The sequence below is a fragment of the Montipora foliosa genome, chromosome 11 (genome assembly GCF_036669935.1).
Source record: "Montipora foliosa isolate CH-2021 chromosome 11, ASM3666993v2, whole genome shotgun sequence".
NCBI classification, from domain to species: Eukaryota; Metazoa; Cnidaria; class Anthozoa; order Scleractinia; family Acroporidae; genus Montipora; species Montipora foliosa.
Window position 1 is genome coordinate 24,814,854 of NC_090879.1, and position 17,346 is coordinate 24,832,199.

At 40.4% G+C, this 17,346-nt stretch overlaps 1 protein-coding gene and 1 long non-coding RNA gene across 2 annotated transcripts in view; one reads left to right on the forward strand and one right to left on the reverse strand.

Moving 5' to 3' along the window:
• Positions 1–9,939, reverse strand: part of LOC137975261 (ribonuclease H1-like) — a 10,403-nt gene extending 464 nt beyond the window's left edge. Inside the window, exons 1-7 of the mRNA XM_068822348.1 lie at positions 9,809–9,939; positions 5,329–5,461; positions 4,398–4,669; positions 4,140–4,194; positions 2,993–3,077; positions 1,250–1,374; positions 1–983 (exon numbers count right to left, since the gene is read on the reverse strand). The exon at positions 1–983 is cut by the window's left edge and continues 464 nt beyond it. Coding sequence (XP_068678449.1) covers positions 906–983; positions 1,250–1,374; positions 2,993–3,077; positions 4,140–4,194; positions 4,398–4,669; positions 5,329–5,461; positions 9,809–9,873 — 813 coding nt within the window. The 5' untranslated portion in view covers positions 9,874–9,939 and the 3' untranslated portion in view covers positions 1–905. The remainder of the gene's footprint in view (positions 984–1,249; positions 1,375–2,992; positions 3,078–4,139; positions 4,195–4,397; positions 4,670–5,328; positions 5,462–9,808) is intronic.
• Positions 9,940–10,027: 88 nt separating this feature from the next.
• On the forward strand, positions 10,028–13,101 carry LOC137975795 (uncharacterized). Its single transcript, XR_011117637.1, has 3 exons — positions 10,028–10,118; positions 10,334–10,918; positions 11,831–13,101. It is a non-coding gene; the product is annotated as an uncharacterized lncRNA (long non-coding RNA).
• Positions 13,102–17,346: the final 4,245 nt, after the last annotated feature.

Sequence of the window (17,346 nt, forward strand, 5' to 3'; positions counted from 1 at the left end):
CCTGCTTGGCTGCAGGTAAAGAACTCAACGATTTGCTCACAAAAACTTTTACAGTATTTTACGGGGGTTAATGCTGTCTAAAATTGTGAAGAGGTCTAACTTTGAAAGACAAATTTAATTAATATTTTTTTGCCACACAGATGTTTCCTTTGGGAATAACTTAAGTATAATTATAAAACCTGCATGCACAATCTCAGACACAATAATAATTATTATTAGTTGAAAACATTTGAGTTTCTCATATAAATAATAATAATAATAATAATAATAATAATAATAATAATAATAATAATAATGTGTCATCGGGGCACTTGGAGTAGTCAAGAAAGGCACCGAAAAACACATTGACAAGATACCAGGAAAAATTAACATCACAGAACTTCAAAAGATCACCCTCCTAGCTAGGATCAAGTCACATCCTCCGAAAAGTTCTATCGATCGAATGAAGACCATGACTACCCATTAGAGCCCCAGAACCTGGATTGGATCCGGCACTAATGGTGAACATGACAGAAGAATCAAGAAGAATCAGAGATAATAATAATAATAATAATAATAATAATAATAATAATAATAATAATATGCCATTTTATTGTTTAAGTGAATAATATAAAATTATCATTTTTATCTTTCTTTGTACAATTTATGATTTGAAAAATATTCTGCATATTGTATAATCAATCTCAGTGTTAGAGATCCATTAAACAGAGAAGAAGACGAATTTGGCATGAGCAAATTCAGTCATACAGTAACCCTATGAGTGCACTTGAATTTGCTCATGAAGAATTCTCTCCACTGAAATGTTCAACAAATGTTGCAGAGAAGTATTCTTCTTCTTACCTATGGGACATTTAAATAAATGTACATGTATAAATAACACTTTTAAGGAAAATACATGTATATCCTTATTTCAATGACCCTGATCGCGCTAGGCTGTCTGCAGCTTCGTTGCCTGGTATGCCTCGATGTCCAGGGACATGTGTCTGTAAATGAAAAAAAAAAAAAGATCTTCAAATGTCACCATGGAATGGTTCATGAACATTTAACCCATTGGCACATCAAATGCCCTAGGACATCCCCAGTTGACGAGTAAAATTGTCTGGCGTTTGACAGAGTAAAATCTGTTACAGTAAGTCTGAGTCCCAGAGTTCAATGGGTTAAACAAATGGGATGCTCTTAATAGGTTGATGACGTGGAAAATGGTAAAGTGAAAATTGGAAGCACAAATATCTGTCAATCAAGAGCTCACCCATTTGACATCAATTTCATCACACAGTTTTGTCAGTGTCTGAAATTCAGTCTTGTTCTTGACTTTTGTTCCATTTATTGTTTTCCATCCATTTTTCTTCCATCTCAGACACCAATCTGTAGCTCCTGATTCCAAAAAAAAGGGGAATGAATATTAATCAACACATGAGACTTAATAGATTTTACTCTGCTTAATGAAAGACAATTTTGCTCTTCAACGGAAGGCCGTTCAGGAATCAATGGGTTACAATAAGTAATGTTCACAAAACAAGCAGCAGTGTTTTTTGGGGTTTAAAAAGACGAGGTGTTCATGTATCAGTGTTTAAATTCTTGGGTTGCACGTCAGCTGATGCAAGTGAAAACATAAATCGATTACCATTTAAGAAATTGAGCCAAGAAATGGAAATGTTATAGAAGAGGAATAAATAAACAATGGGTCCAAGTCTCAGGGCTGTGCGATATTCCGTACTTGAGTTATTCAGCAAAATATACATGTATTACTCAAATTTGTAGAGTTTAGTATGGAGGCGCCATGTTGGTGTACTGCTGAAGTACACCAACATGGCGGCCGGAAACCTGTAGAAACATCTTGAACTTAGTTTGGCTGTCTTTAGCACTGTCTGCTGTATAATGAGCTAGCAAACATTCATATAGACACGTCTCGTAGTATATTGGCTGTTTAGGACACAAAAGCACAAGGGAAATAGAGGTTTTTTTTGGAACTGGCATGTTTTTGGAAGCCGTCAACATGTCACGCACTGTGAAAAACTCTGAAATTCAAACTGCTCTACTTTCAAAACGAAGCATGGTACCGAGCTGAAAACATGCAAACAGCTATATTTTTAAAACCTCTTGTAGCTGATTAAGATAAAAACTCAAAAGGCTCTTTAGTTTTGTATTTAATTTTTTTGTGAAGTCACATGCAACCCAAGAATTAGACGTGATAAAACATGTGCTGTGAGTTTTTTTAATTACCTGAAAAACATTCCACAAAAAGCGTGTCCCTTCAAGATTGTCCGAACAAATATCCAAATTGTGAGTCAGGGGAGAACATTAGCTTAGAAGATAAACAAGCTATGTCATGTGCAGTAAGACTTTATATCTGATAAAACACCACATACTAATTAGGTTTTTAATCAATTAAAGCATAAACTGAACTTGATGTTTTATTAACCATTCTGATTTGGTCAATGGGCTTATGAATTACTAATGTATTTTGAAAAGAACCATAACTTTCAAATTTCTACCAATTAGAGGTTAATATCTTTGTGCACCAGAGCCTGGTTGTTCGAATGCTGATTAACTTAATCCAGGATTAGCATAAACTCTTGTTTCATGTTTTCAACTTTTTGGTGAAAGTTTCTTTTGCTTAATTACTTTTGTTTTTCAAGATTGTCTTCTTCTAATGTTAAGTTTGCCAAATGTCAGCATTGAACAGCATTTGGGAGTAGAGAAATAAACTCCTTGGCTAATTTTTAATCCGGGATTAGCATTAATAGGCTGTTGAACAACCAGACACGGAGATAAATAAAAATAGAGAGCTTTAGCAATGGCAAAGGATGCAACAGCAACACTTCCAAGCGCAATATCAAGGATTAATATTGCAAAGTTTGGAAAGATGTCCTGCATGAGGGGCATCTACATGTACACTACTGCGTACCAATAGTTAGTCTGAGTAGCTATAAATCAGTTTGTCAAATTAGTTAATTTTGTCAAATATAAAGTAGTTGTTGTTTAATTATACCATTTATAGTGTACTTGCTGTCAGTCCTGATTTCCAGTGTTTTATGTCCCAATGTCTTAGCAGTTTCAAGTGCCTTAACAGCAGCCTATGAATTAAATGAAGAAATTAGTAATACTTAAATCTGACATAAATGTAATATTAAGCCAACCACATGGCCAATTGAGCAGTTTCCATTGAATACCATACAACCTGTATAAATCCAAAGGTCATACTTTACTCAACAAAAACTCTTGCTGAATCTTTGAATATTCTTTGACGACGAGATTCTGCAGAATTCCCAACTGGTCACCAAACTGCACTTTAGACTTGATCAGTTAAACTCTTAATTAAAGGGGCTAGGTCACACAATTTTAGGCAATTTCAGCACTGATCGAATGGTCATAGAATTAACTAAAATATCAAAATAACTGTTCAAAACTATAGAAGAACTCTAACAAAACACAGGGAAGTCAAGAAGGGACATGGATGGAGAAAACTGGAGAGGATTGAAATGGATTGAATTTGGGTAAATTTGAAAAACGTCGGCCCATCTTTTTTCAAATTTATATCAGTCTATATCAAAATGTCATTTACACAGCTGGAAAATCATTCTCAGTTGTTATGAGACCATGATTTTGCAAATGAAAGACTCGATCTTGCTCTGCCAATTTGACGTTTAGAGCACATAATTAACAAAATCAAACAAAATTAATACCTAAAGTAGCGTGACCTAGCCCCTTTAAGCTAAGCTATAAGGTGATGAGATTATAGAGATTAACAGGAATGTGTGGAGAAATCAGCCAAGAGGTGGATGGTGCATTACTCGTGATTTTTTGTGTGTTTATTCTACAAAGATTGACCAATCAACATGTTTGGTTTTCGTAACTTAACAAACTGGACATTCTACTTTTCAAATTGATTGATGAAAGACAAAAAGGCAGTTTGGTGGTTAGCCTTAAAGGTGACAATCCATAGAATTGGTGGAAGAAGGGCTGGCGTAGTGGTGAGAGCACTCATCCTCCCACCTATGTGTCCAAGGTTTGATTCCCAGACTCAACGTCATAATTTATGTGGGTAGAGTTTGCTGGTTTTCTTCATTACATGTATATGCAACTAAAAATAAGACACTGCTTTAGATGCAAGAAACTGTACTGAATGTCATGCTCACCATGATTTCTGCTCTTTGATTGGTTTGCTCTCCTTCCAAACGATCACTGATATTCCTACATGTGGTGAAGAAAGTGATCAGGGATCTTATTGTGAGGTAAAATGAGGAACACCACTGTGTGATACTTAAACTGCAGCACTGTTGCACTGCATCTTGCAAATCACTGTTTGTCAATACCAGATTATTCCCGGGGTTAACAACAATAATATTATTACAGTACCTATCTCCTTTAGAGCATTTGCAAGGAAGACCACCTACTTTGAATGCTCAGGTCCCCAGTAAACTCCAACGCCTGCCCTGGCGCCACGTCGGCCATTCTTCGTGCAGCAACCATCAGTATAAACTATAGGACGATCAACAACCAGGACACTGTCATCTAGAGATGACAACCAGGAACTACTAGATGCAGCAGAATGACTGGAAGTAGTGGATGAGGAAGATTTATGATGCTTATAGTTTCTCCAAGTCGTTGTATTACTGAAGCCATTACTATCACACATCTCCTGATAAGATCTCTTTTTACTTTGACCCTGTTTACAATGAAGGAAAGAACAATAAACTATCAAGAACAAAATTAATTAACTCCCATGGTTAAATCTAAACCAAGGGGTTGACACTGTTGACAAAGTCTGCAAAATTCTCCACAAAGTAGGGGGGGGGGGGGGGGGAGGGGGGGTGGGTGGGGGAAACCCTTGCCATACGTTGGAGCTCAAATTACAATGTACAAAGACAATACTTACTCTTGAAATTTATTTTAGGACCCTGAGTGATGGTTCAACTTAGGTTTACATGTAAATCAGTACCCTTTATGGCATTTATTGTGTCATTTTGTCCTAGACAGTGCAGCCCAGTGGTTTGGGCGCTTGCCTTGAGATCCGGAGATCCTGGGGTCAAGACATGTTCTGGAATTTGCTCCAGGTAGTCCCTGGTTCAATTTCCTCGCTGCACTTGTGAAATAGCCAACTGGTTTGCCTCCGGCCAGTTGGGATTCTTAAATAATGACACTTCTTCTTCTTTTCTTCTTCATCAGCGTCACCTCCTGCATGGATATCCAATGACCCAACTGGTCTTGTCAACCATGACACCAGTCAACTAGAACACACGATCCAAAGTCGACACTTGTTGATGAAGGCCTTGTACTAATCATTCAGTTTGTATTAGTTACCCGTTTCTTTTCAGCGATACTCACATTTGATATTGGTGCTGTAGAGGAATCAGCATTGCAGTCACTACCACAAACAAAATTTTCAGCTTCCTCATTTGTAGAAAACTTCTTGAAACGAGCTTCAGGAAAGCCTTTGACATATTTCTCACACTCTCTCCTGGAAAGGCAATAAATAAATAGCCTACATTTATGACTGTAAGTGCCAACTGTTGGCAAGAATTGCGAGAATATGGGACTGCTTTTGTTTGTAGAAAGTCGTTCCCTTTTGCAACTAACTCTGCAGCCACATTTTGTAGTTGATGCACTTATTGTGTTATTTTGTCAGTACCCTTTAAAAATGAAATCTAAAAAGTTGACACAAAGTAACACAACAAATTCTCTTGGCGTCTTTAACCCGATGAATCCCGGGAGTGAGACTTAACAGATTTGACTTTGTCTAATGCCAGACGATTTTACTCATCAACTGGGGGTGCCCTAGGGCACACTGGAAGTCAATGGATTAAAGAAAATATTTGAATATTTGTTGTACTCACCAAAATTAATACTCTACCGGTGGATAAAAAATGGAACAATGCTATAATAAATAGTTTTTATTATTCCACTATTACGCCATTTTACCAATGATATTTGGTCAAGAGAACCCGCAAAATATGAGTTGGTAATGCTCTGTGACTGTAGTGTCCCGGTTGGACTGGTTTAGAACAGGGCAAATACGCCGGACAGAATGAGAGTTTTTCAATGAAATAATTTTTTTTCAACAAGATGCAAAGCTCATCACTTGTTCAATCAAATAAAGTTCTTTGGCTGTTTTTTTGTGCCCTGAAAGACAGATGATGCATTTTTTAAAAAACACCCTTACCATGTAAAATTGAAGCAAAATAACACCTTTTTTGTAGTGGAATAATAAATTTGATGGTTTAACATATAATACTCACGGACAGTTTGCTCATTGCTTGTATTATTTCTTGCCCCTGTGGGGCTCGGAAAAAATACTACACAACTCGCAAAACATCCAACCGTCGAATAAGATGTATATATATTCCAGAGAATTGACATTGTTAGTTAGGTAAGTTCTTATAAACCGAGCAGGAGGTCTGTACAGACCAAACACAGTGCAATGAGGTCTATACCGGCCACGTACCAGCGACCTTACTCAAGATTCTCCCCAAAACACCAACCTAGCTAGTAGATGTTTATTATAAAACCAAACAAGAAATCAAAACTGAAACGACAAAATTGGCCTAGAAGCCAGTCTAATGTAGAATTAATAATAATAACCGACAATTTTAAAAGCCAACAAATTCTTTAAGTTAGTACGTTGCTCCAAGTCCTTTTTCGATCTTCCATAAATACTACAAATTCTGTTCAATCCCGATCCTAGCGAGTTAGGACAACGTGCGAGCCATGGCTGCGAGTCATACGAGCCATGACTGCGAGCGAACATGGTGAGTAATGCGAGTCAACATGCGAGTCAATGTGCACCATTCGCAAGGTCGTCCGTGATTGGCTGTTTGTGATCCAATGCTTTTGACAAATTGTACTCGTAATTTAACTTTTTTTTTTAATAATTGATGAAATTTCCATGAAAAACCTCCTTTGATTTTTTTTGTAATTTTAGTACTTTTAGTACGCTACCTTCCTTTTTTTATTGTGGAAGTCAAAGGCATGCAATGTTATCAGTTTATATTGAGTGTTGTTATGGTCATGGTCGTCACTTCCGTTAAGATCCTCGAAATTTAGACACTCCGTTGCGGTCGTTGTGATTGTGGTAATGGTCTTGGTGTTGTCAGTGGTCAAAGCGCTCAAGGTGGTCATGGTGGTCAGAGTGGCCACAGTGGTCACGGTGGTCTCAGTGGTCACGGTGGTCTCAGTGGCCACAGTGGTCTTAGTGGTCTCAGAGGTCATGGTGGTCTCAGTGGTCATGGTGGTCTTAGTGGTCACAGTGGTCATGGTGGTCGTGGTGCTCTCAGTGGTTATGGTGGCCTCAGTGGTCACGGTGGTCTTAGTGGTCACGGTGGTCTTAGTGGTCATGGTGGTCACGGTGGTCTGAGTGGTCATGGTGGTCTCAGTGGTCACGGTGGTCTCAGTGGTCTTAGGGGTCAGGGTGGTCTCAGTGGTCATGGTGGTCTTAGTGGTCACAGTGGTCATGGTGGTCGTGGTGCTCTCAGTGGTCATGGTGGTCTGAGTGGTTATGGTGGTCTCAGTGGTCACGGTGGTCTTAGTGGTCACAGTGGTCATGGTGGTCTCAGTGGTCACGGTGGTCTCAGTGGTCTTAGTGGTCATGGTGGTCTCAGTGGTCATGGTGGTCTTAGTGGTCACAGTGGTCTCAGTGGTCATGGTGGTCTCAGTGGTCCTGGTGGTCTTAGTGGTCATGGTGGTCTCAGTGGTCACGGTGGTCTCAGTGGTCATGGTGGTGTCAGTGGTCATGGTGGTCTGAGTGGTCATGGTGGTCTCAGGGGTCATGGTGGTCTCGGTGGTCTTAGTGGTCACGGTGGTCACAGTGGTCATGGTGGTGTCAGTGGTCATGGTGGTCTCAGGGGTCACGGTGGTCTCGGTGGTCTTAGTGGTCATGGTGGTGTCAGTGGTCATGGTGGTGTCAGTGGTCATGGTGGTCTCAGTGGTCTTAGTGGTCACAGTGGTCATGGTGGTCGTGGTGCTCTCAGTGGTCTCAGTGGTCATGGTGGTCTGAGTGGTTATGGTGGTCTCAGTGGTCACGGTGGTCTTAGTGGTCACAGTGGTCATGGTGGTCTCAGTGGTCACGGTGGTCTCAGTGGTCTTAGTGGTCATGGTGGTCTCAGTGGTCATGGTGGTCTTAGTGGTCACAGTGGTCTCAGTGGTCATGGTGGTCTCAGTGGTCCTGGTGGTCTTAGTGGTCATGGTGGTCTCAGTGGTCACGGTGGTCTCAGTGGTCTTAGTGGTCATGGTGGTCTCAGTGGTCATGGTGGTCTTAGTGGTCACAGTGGTCTCAGTGGTCATGGTGGTCTCAGTGGTCCTGGTGGTCTTAGTGGTCATGGTGGTCTCAGTGGTCACGGTGGTCTCAGTGGTCATGGTGGTCTTAGTGGTCTCAGTGGTCATGGTGGTGTCAGTGGTCATGGTGGTCTGAGTGGTCATGGTGGTCTCAGGGGTCATGGTGGTCTCGGTGGTCTTAGTGGTCACGGTGGTCACAGTGGTCATGGTGGTGTCAGTGGTCATGGCGGTCTCAGGGGTCACGGTGGTCTCGGTGGTCTTAGTGGTCATGGTGGTGTCAGTGGTCATGGTGGTGTCAGTGGTCATGGTGGTCTCAGTGGTCTTAGTGGTCACGGCGGTCTTAGTGGTCACAGTGGTCATGGTGGTGTCAGTGGTCATGGTGGTCTGAGAGGTCATGGTGGTCTCAGGGGTCACGGTGGTCTTAGTGGTCATGGTGGTCTAAGTGGTCATGGTGGTCACGGTGGTCTTAGTGGTCTCAGTGGACCCGGCAGTCACCGGCAGTTGTTCTATCATGGTCACAATGGATGGTAATTGAGTGATCATGGTGGTGGAAGTGGTAATAGTGGTCTTGATTCACGCTGGTCATGTCACAGTAGGAAAAACGATAGCTATAGTGGTCACAGTGGTTACAGTTGTCCTGGTGGTCACAGTGGTCGTGGTGGTCATGTTGGTCACAATGGTCTCAGTGGTCACGGTGGTCTTAGTGGTCACGGTGGTCTTAGTGGTCACGGTGGTCTCAGTGGACGCGGCGGTCACCGGCAGTGGTTCTATCATGGTCACAATGGTTGGTAATCAAGTGATCATGGTGGTGGAAGTGGTAATAAAGGTCTTGATTTACGCTGGTCATGTCACAGTAGGAAAAGCAATAGCTATGGTGGTTACAGTGGTCCTGGTGGTCACTGTGGTCACAGTGGTCGTGGTGGTTACAGTATTTGGGATGGTTATGGTTTCAATTTCCTATCATAGGCAATTGTAATATTATTATTATTATTACTATTATTATTATTAAGTTGTGCTCTTGGTCTATTTTACTTTTCACTCAGTTCTGTTTGCCTGTCTATGCCGTTGTCTGTGAGTTCCAATCGGATTGCGAAAATCAAAAAAATCCAAAAACATCAATCTTGTTACAATTCTTGTGAATTTTTCCATCTGCAACATGCAAGTCACACAGTTATTGAAAGGTAACCGTTTTAAAATGGGTGCTTAGACTTACTAATTGTTTATCAGCGCTATTTGAAATGGGTGCTTAGGCTTAAATGCGAAATTCGCATGGCTCGCATGGCTCGCCGCTGGCTCGAAGATTGTCCAGCCGAGATCGTAGCCTTCTCCTTTCAATTAGACCCTTTTGGCCTAAACTGCAGAATTCAGGGCCACGTTCGCAAATTCCCATACAAACCCTTATAATTTTAACTAATCGTGACGCTCAAATTACAGCGTTAGCTTCAAACTTAATGATTTTGTGGGTAAATTGAGGGGTACAAATTGTAGATGCGGAACTTTGCGAGAAGCCAGTGCAAGCGGCGGATTCACTTCCTACCATGTTCGAAATACCCCTATCTTCCTTCCACTTCGTACAGCGTAATAACCTCCTTTCGGTCCCATTGTGAAGGCTTCGACGATCTTCTGTAGTTTAGAAAGCGTGAATAGACCAAGAAATTTAATTTTAAATGGCGCGAAGACCGACTTAGTAGCCTCCCATCATTTGCAGTCTTTCACGGCATAAGTGGAACGCCTGACGAGTTTCGTAACTTATGACTGGAGGATAAACCTCTCCTCTGCGTCGAGAGAAGAAAGACATTGAAGGTGCTTATGGCTGCTTAAAATTAAAACAAACAGGAATATGGCGGGTAAGGTTAATGCCATTACTTAATGCCTAGAAGAAGAAGAAGAAGAAGAAACCTTTATTGCTCACCAGATGTTGTATTACAATAACATAATCGATACATTTTATATCAACTTTTGAGTAATTTAAAGTATAGTTTATTCGTTATTGGAGCTTATAGACGAGAGAGACCGTGAGGTTTTCGAGCTAACCCCTAACTCTGAAAATGTTCTGTTTTAGATAGTCGCCATGTTTGTCTTTCGGCAGAGGACGGTATGGTGGGGAGGACAGTGGCAAAAATATTCAAAATGACAGTAACTTTACAGGTTTTTGGGCGGCCTTAAACCGATACTCCACTACACACTCCTAAGACCTTGAAGCAGTTTTCATGGACATTGAGAGCAATCTCAACAAAATAGGCCTCTGAATCCTCAAGATGTGGAAGATAAAAGAGAGAAATTAACCAAAATGAACCAGAGAAGGGAAAATGTGAAGGCCCGCGCATGGAAACGCTGGAAGAGAGAATATAGTCATAGTTTGATGGAAAGCCATTGGCTGAATAAGGAAATGGGAAGTACACCTGTCGTTGGAGAAGTAGTTCTTTTAGTTGGAGATGAACGAAACCGCAGGGAGTGGAATAAAGGGAAGATACTGCGCCTAATGTTACAGGGAAGGATCGACGGTGTAGTGCAAGGCGTTGTATTGCCACACAAGGGATGCATGATCGAGCGACCTATCCAGTTGATTTGCCCTTTTGAGATCCAAGGAGTGGATTACAGCCCCAGGGGAGGTACTGCCATATATGGACTAGTGCCGCTGTGAAAGGTACATGGTTTTCAATCAGTTTACTCCAGGATAGAGTATATAAATCATTGCCTTTCGGTCTAGAATAGGGTATCATTTTTCACGAAACTGACCAGTCGGTTGAAGATTTTATCAAGACTAAGGAAACCAGAAATTCCCACTCGATAACATAAAAAAAAGTTTAAGTTTACCTAACTCAGCCTCAACAGTGTCAATAAATGGCTATCATGAAACACCTCTGGATATTATTAACTGTCAAGAATCGGAATTTAGACGGAAATCGGTGGGAGTTTACTCTATTATAAGGTAGCAAATTCAGCTGAACTAGCTCTGGTATAGGCTAAGGGTTCCAGGGTTCCAGCGGCACATCACCACCCAGAAATTCCTAAAGTGCCCCCCCCCCCGGGATTACAGCCCTTCGCAAGAGGAGAGGAAAGAAGCACTTCAAATCCAGGAGTCAGAGACCAAAGAAACTTGCAGCACGCCAGAACCAAAGAACGGATGCAAGCAAAAGAGGAGAATTGACTTATTTAGATTGCACTGTTTTATCGAGATGATTACCTTTTGTAGTGTAAACATTGATGACATCAATTTTTAGGGGAGTTGTGTGCGACATTCAAAGGCACCCTCCCCCACTAAGTTGCATGTGACATTTGTTATGTAGGAGCAAGTCACGTTTTTTGGAGTAGTAAAGATCAGTTCCATATTTTTTGTAAGAGTTTGGAAAGGAAATGGGTGAGCGGATTAAAAAGAAGTTGTGTTACATGGGTGAGTTTTGCTGAGTCAAGTATTACCAATAAATTCGGTATAGTCGTGATTATGGATGCATGTAGTACTCCAAAATCACGGAACTGAGGGTGTTTGCTATTGCTACATTGATTGAGTCTGGGAAGAATGCATGTGTTATTAAATTTTGTGCTTTTTTTTCAACAGGGTGCTCTTCACAAGGCATCTTGAACTGCTTTTCATAAGGCATCGATCAATGGAACATAAGAGATGGTCAAAAGGCGTCTTGTCTGTGGTGCAAATACTGTCCAAAGAGTGAGATCAGTTTCTTTTATCCTTTCTGTTTACAAAACTTCAACAATATGGCATAAAGATCGGTTAGAGCCGTCTGTAGTGAGTTTCGTTAAGAACAAAATTCACGACTTTTGCGATCATTTTGTGAGAATTTGTAGTTCAAGCCCCATTCCAATAAAAACGAGCGGTGCCAAGCTACATTCGTCACATTGTTCGTAAATCCGGCACGGCTTCGTTTTTTAAGCAAATTGATCAGAGCGGGTAAACGTTAACATAACGCAACAGAAAATATGTGCGTTATGAAGAAAGAGAATGTTCGAATTTGTGGAAGTTCGGTTCAATTGGCCGAGGTAGAAACTGCTTTTAATTACTTTTCACATACAGCGTACATTAGGCAAAACTATGAAACATTTGTTGCGGGAACATTGTTGCGGAAGCAAATGTTCCCGGTTGGGCCACGTGGGAAACATGTTTTTTACCTGATAGAAAAACTTTCTTTTTTTTTTCGCCCGCAGCATTGGAGTTCCTACAGTTGTTTAGCTAGGCCCTTACTTATGATCAAGGCCGCCCATTACAAAAAATACAACGAAGGGACATGTAACTTGTATCGAGTATGTAAAGAGATGTTTTATCAACAGACTGACCTGTTTCGTTTTAATGAAATTGCTAAAATTTCCCCGATCATTTTTTTGGAAAAAAAGATTTCTTTTTAGACTGATTGATAGCTGAAAGTTGCCTTCCACGAACTTCCCTGTGGAACTATTTCCTTTCCAAAACAAAAATGCTGGCTGTTACGATTTAAGAGTGCCAAAAATTGCAACATGACCCTTCAGAAAACGGTTGCCGGCTAATCTTTAAGAAATCTATATCTTTTTGGCAATGAAGAATCCGAAAATGTTAGATTGTTGTGCTCTCCGTAACTGTATCGGTACATTGGTACCGGGAACTGTATCGGCATTGGTACCGGGAATGAGAAGTTGCCCTTAGTATTGAAAGCATGAATATATTATTGCTTTATACTTAGAGAAGGTAACTTATCAAAGCGGAGAAAAAAAGACAACGAACACAGGATTGCTTCCTATGATTGTCCAAGTATGTTTTGGCTGCCAGGATATTGAAAACTCGAACCTTCCACAACTGATTTGAAGATGCGTTCGATTGACCGTATTCTGGAACAAGAGCACGTGGAATTATGATTATGATAGATCTCTTTGGCGTCTCTAAGCAACAAGGAACTTAAAGATTATTTCAAATTGCATTTTAGCAGGTTTGACAATTTTTAGGTTAATCATCGTAAAAACTAAGGATTTTGGAAGTCTATTCCATGTATTCCTCCTATTCCAGAAGACAGTCAATCGAATGCACCCTCTATTTCCCTTCTGATCATCATCATTTCTTTGACGTTCCACAACTCTAACCTTAATATTTACATTGTGAAGACCTGACAAGTGTCATTCACTGGTGATGATGGCAGAAGCACACAGCAACATTTTCGACATTAGCACCTTTTGTTGGGACCAAATAAAAGCGCACTGTACTTCGCAGTACTTGTAACCTAAGCGCCACGGCCAAGGTCATTATAATTGCAATGGTAATCGTAAGAGAGTTATGATCTAGTTCGAATTAATGCGCCGTAATCAAAAGGGAGCTTAAGGCCGGTTTACACGGGACGATTTCTCGGCCCGTCGCGGCGCTGGAGCGGAAATCTTGCGTACCGGTATATTTTGACAGCCAATGAACGACCGATTCATGGAAATTAAAATCGGTCCGATTCAAAAAATCTGTTGCAGTGCAATAGATTTTTTGAAGTCGGACCGACACTCTGAGAGAAACCGCCACGTCAATCAAAGGGTATGCGAGTGGGTTATGCGCATAAATACTTTAAAAAGTAAAGCGTTCAAAATGGCGAATACTAAAAGGACAACGGGAAGATCTTTTGAGGAAAAGTTACACGTTTTACACAATTTACACGGTACGATTTATCGGCCCGACAAAACCGCCCGACAAATCGTTCCGTGTAAATCGGCCTTTTATTGATATGATATGATATGATATGATATGATATTTTATTATTTATGCACGGTAAAATCATCAGCTAAGATTACAAACAATGCTAAAATCTAAATTACAAAAGGTAAAATTTTAAAATGATTACAATAAAATACAATTACTATAATACTATATTAATTCTAAAGCTGCTTTCCATGAATGCCGTGCTTTATACTAAAATATGTCTTTAATCAGATTTTTGAAAAGCCCAAGAGACTCTGCTTGTCTCGCTTTGAGGGGTAAGCTATTCCAGACAGTAGCACCTCTATAGCTGAAGCTGTTTCTATAATAATTTGTCCGTGGAAACGGAACATTAAGCTTTCTTTCAGAGTCTCTTAAACTATAAACAGATTCGCGGTTTGTAAATTTAGAACATAGATATTCCGGTGCTAGCCCCTGAAGACACTTATAGACCATTGTGGCCAGCGCAATTTGTTGCTGGCTAACTAGATTTTTCCAGCCTAAAATTTTGAATAGCTCGCTAGCATTTGCATCAAAATTAGAGAAGGTCAAAACTCTGGCTGCTCTATTTTGCAGTTTTTGTAATTTGTCATGTAACGTGATACCACAGTTTCCCCAGACGACATTGCAGTAGTCAAAGTGCGGTTGAAGTAAAGCGTGATAAATAGAGCGCAATGTCGTCTGAGGAACGAGATGCCTTATACGTTTGAGGGCTCCAATTCCAGAAGCTACTTTCTTTGTCAGTTTATCGACATGGCTACTCCAGTTAAGATTATTATCAATAAGCACGCCCAGGGATTTAGCAACAGAAACTTGAGTGATAGGAGCACCATTAATCTCGGGAATTGGAGGATTTGTGAGAGCATACAACCTCTGCCTTGATCCAATCAGCATAAATTCGGTTTTTCTCATGTTCAGGGTAAGTTTGTTTGCTATCAACCACTTTTTAACATTTTCTAGATCATGGTTAAGTCTTGATTCTATGTCGCCTGTATTGTCACTCGCATATGTTAGGTGGGTGTCATCTGCGTACATCCATGGCATACAATTCGTTAGACAGTTTGGCAGATCATTGATATATAGCAAAAACAACAATGGACCCAAAATAGTCCCTTGAGGGACGCCGCAACTTAGTGAGCAGGTTTTAGAAAGTGATCCATTAATAGAACACTTTTGAGTGCGGTTGTCCAAATAGGACTTAAACCAGTTGTAAGAAATGCCATGTATGCCGTAATTATTTAATTTAGATAAAAGGATCTCGTGATTAACCGTATCAAAAGCTTTTTTTAGGTCTAGGAAAACAACAGCGTTTATTTTTCCTCGGTCAATGTTGTAAGCCCAAGTATCCGTAGCCCCAAGTAAAGCCGTAACGGTGGAATGAATAGAGCGAAAACCAGATTGGCATTTACATATTACGTTATGCTTTGTTAGGTACGCATATAATTGGTTATAAACTATTCTTTCGAACACTTTGGCTATAACCGGGATAACGGAAATTGGGCGGTAATTGTTTAGGTCATCACGTTCCCCTTGTTTGAATAGTGGAGTGACCCGTGCACACTTCCAGTCGTCTGGGAACACACCTACATTTAATGACTGATTGAAAATATAGCACAGCGGTTTGCAAATAAGATCCGCGCATTCACGAATAAGTCGAGAAGAAATTTTGTCAAGGCCGACTGCCTTTGATTTTTTCAGTTTATTCAGCAGTGAAAATACTTCATTTGTGGAGGTTGGGCGGAACTGAAACTCCTTATCCGTGCTAGTGAGATAATTCAGATAGCTGTTGCCATCTGAAGAAGGAATATCACTAGCAAGTTTCGGGCCAATGGTAGCAAAATAACGATTAAATTCGTGCGCTATTTCTGCTGGAGCTGTTACTGATTGCTCATTTACATTCAGTTGTTTCACAGACGTTTCCACGAAATTTCGGGAAGACAGCTCATTGATGATCTGCCAGGTTTTGCGGGAATCACCCTTATGCTCGTTTAGCATATTTTGATAATAAACTTGCTTCGCTAGCCTAGTCGCACTATTGACTTTGTTCCGCTGTCTTTTAAAGTGAACCCAATCATTAGGATTTTTTGATCTAATTGCTCTGAGTTTCAAAATATCTCGATCGTGCATCTGTTTTTTAAGCTCAGAAGTAATCCATGGGGAACCCCGCGCGCGAACACGAGTGGTTCTCAATGGAGCGTGCTTGTTAACAATAGCCAAAAAGGATTCCTTCCATTCATTCCACACATCATTTGGATTGGAAGAATTGTTTATGTGATCCCAATCTTGAGATGCAACATCGCTACGAAATTTATCACGGTCAAAACTTCGAAAATTCCTATAGGTTATATTAGTGTGACCCTTACTCTGTCCATTAATGGCTAATTTTCGATAGACATAGACCATGCTGTGATCGCTAATGCCAATATGACGCACACCTGAGCATAACACCTTGTCAGGACAGTTAGTAAAAATTAAATCAATCAATGTTGCAGAAGTTTCGGTTATTCTTGTTGGTTCTGTTATGAGTTGTTGAAGTCCATAAACATCCGTGATAGTTAATAATTTGCGTGTATCGCTGTCAAACTGGGATGCGGCCATATTGCAATTTAGATCCCCTAAAAGGTAGAATTCAGTATTAAGGGAATCCAATTTCCCAATCAACTCTTCAAAAGGTGAAAATATACCAACAAGCGAATTAGGTGGTCTATACCACGTAGCAACAATAAATGATTTAGAGCGAGGTTTGCGTATTTCAATACAAAGGTTCTCAAGACTGTCCATGCAAAGATCGTTGCGCACCGAAAAGTTAATTGACTTTTTTACATAAAAGCAAACGCCCCCACCTCCATATGTAGTTCTATCACGTCTAACTATATCATAACCAGAGATACTGACCTCATTATCGGTGATGTATTCATTTAGTTTAGTCTCGTTAATTGCGAGAACATCTATATCGTTACTTACGAGAAAGATCTTGAGTTCATCAAGATGAGTGGTCAATTTATTTATATTCAGCGAGGCCAGCTTAAAACCGCGTTTGGAGGGCAATACTCGAGAACGATCAATAGGATTTTGAGTCGGACTTCTCGATGACTCCTGACTGTTGCCTTCCAACGGCACGGCATTAATGGAAGGCATAGTAAAAGTTCAATGAGCTAGACCATGATAAAAATTCTTAAAAATACGCTTGTTACCTGCAAAATTCAGGTGTAGACCTCCACGGTTTAACCCCTTTTCGTTTATATTATTGTGTTCAATAAATCTCCAATCATTCTGACGACAAAACTTCGTCAAGTGCTTGTTCACCTCTGAGACTTTATCATTAAGCTTGTCCTTTCGTGTTACAAGTCCTGAGACTATGACTTGAGCTTCGGAAGACCCCTCTATCTGTTTAGCGAGATCAACAATAGCCTCTGCAA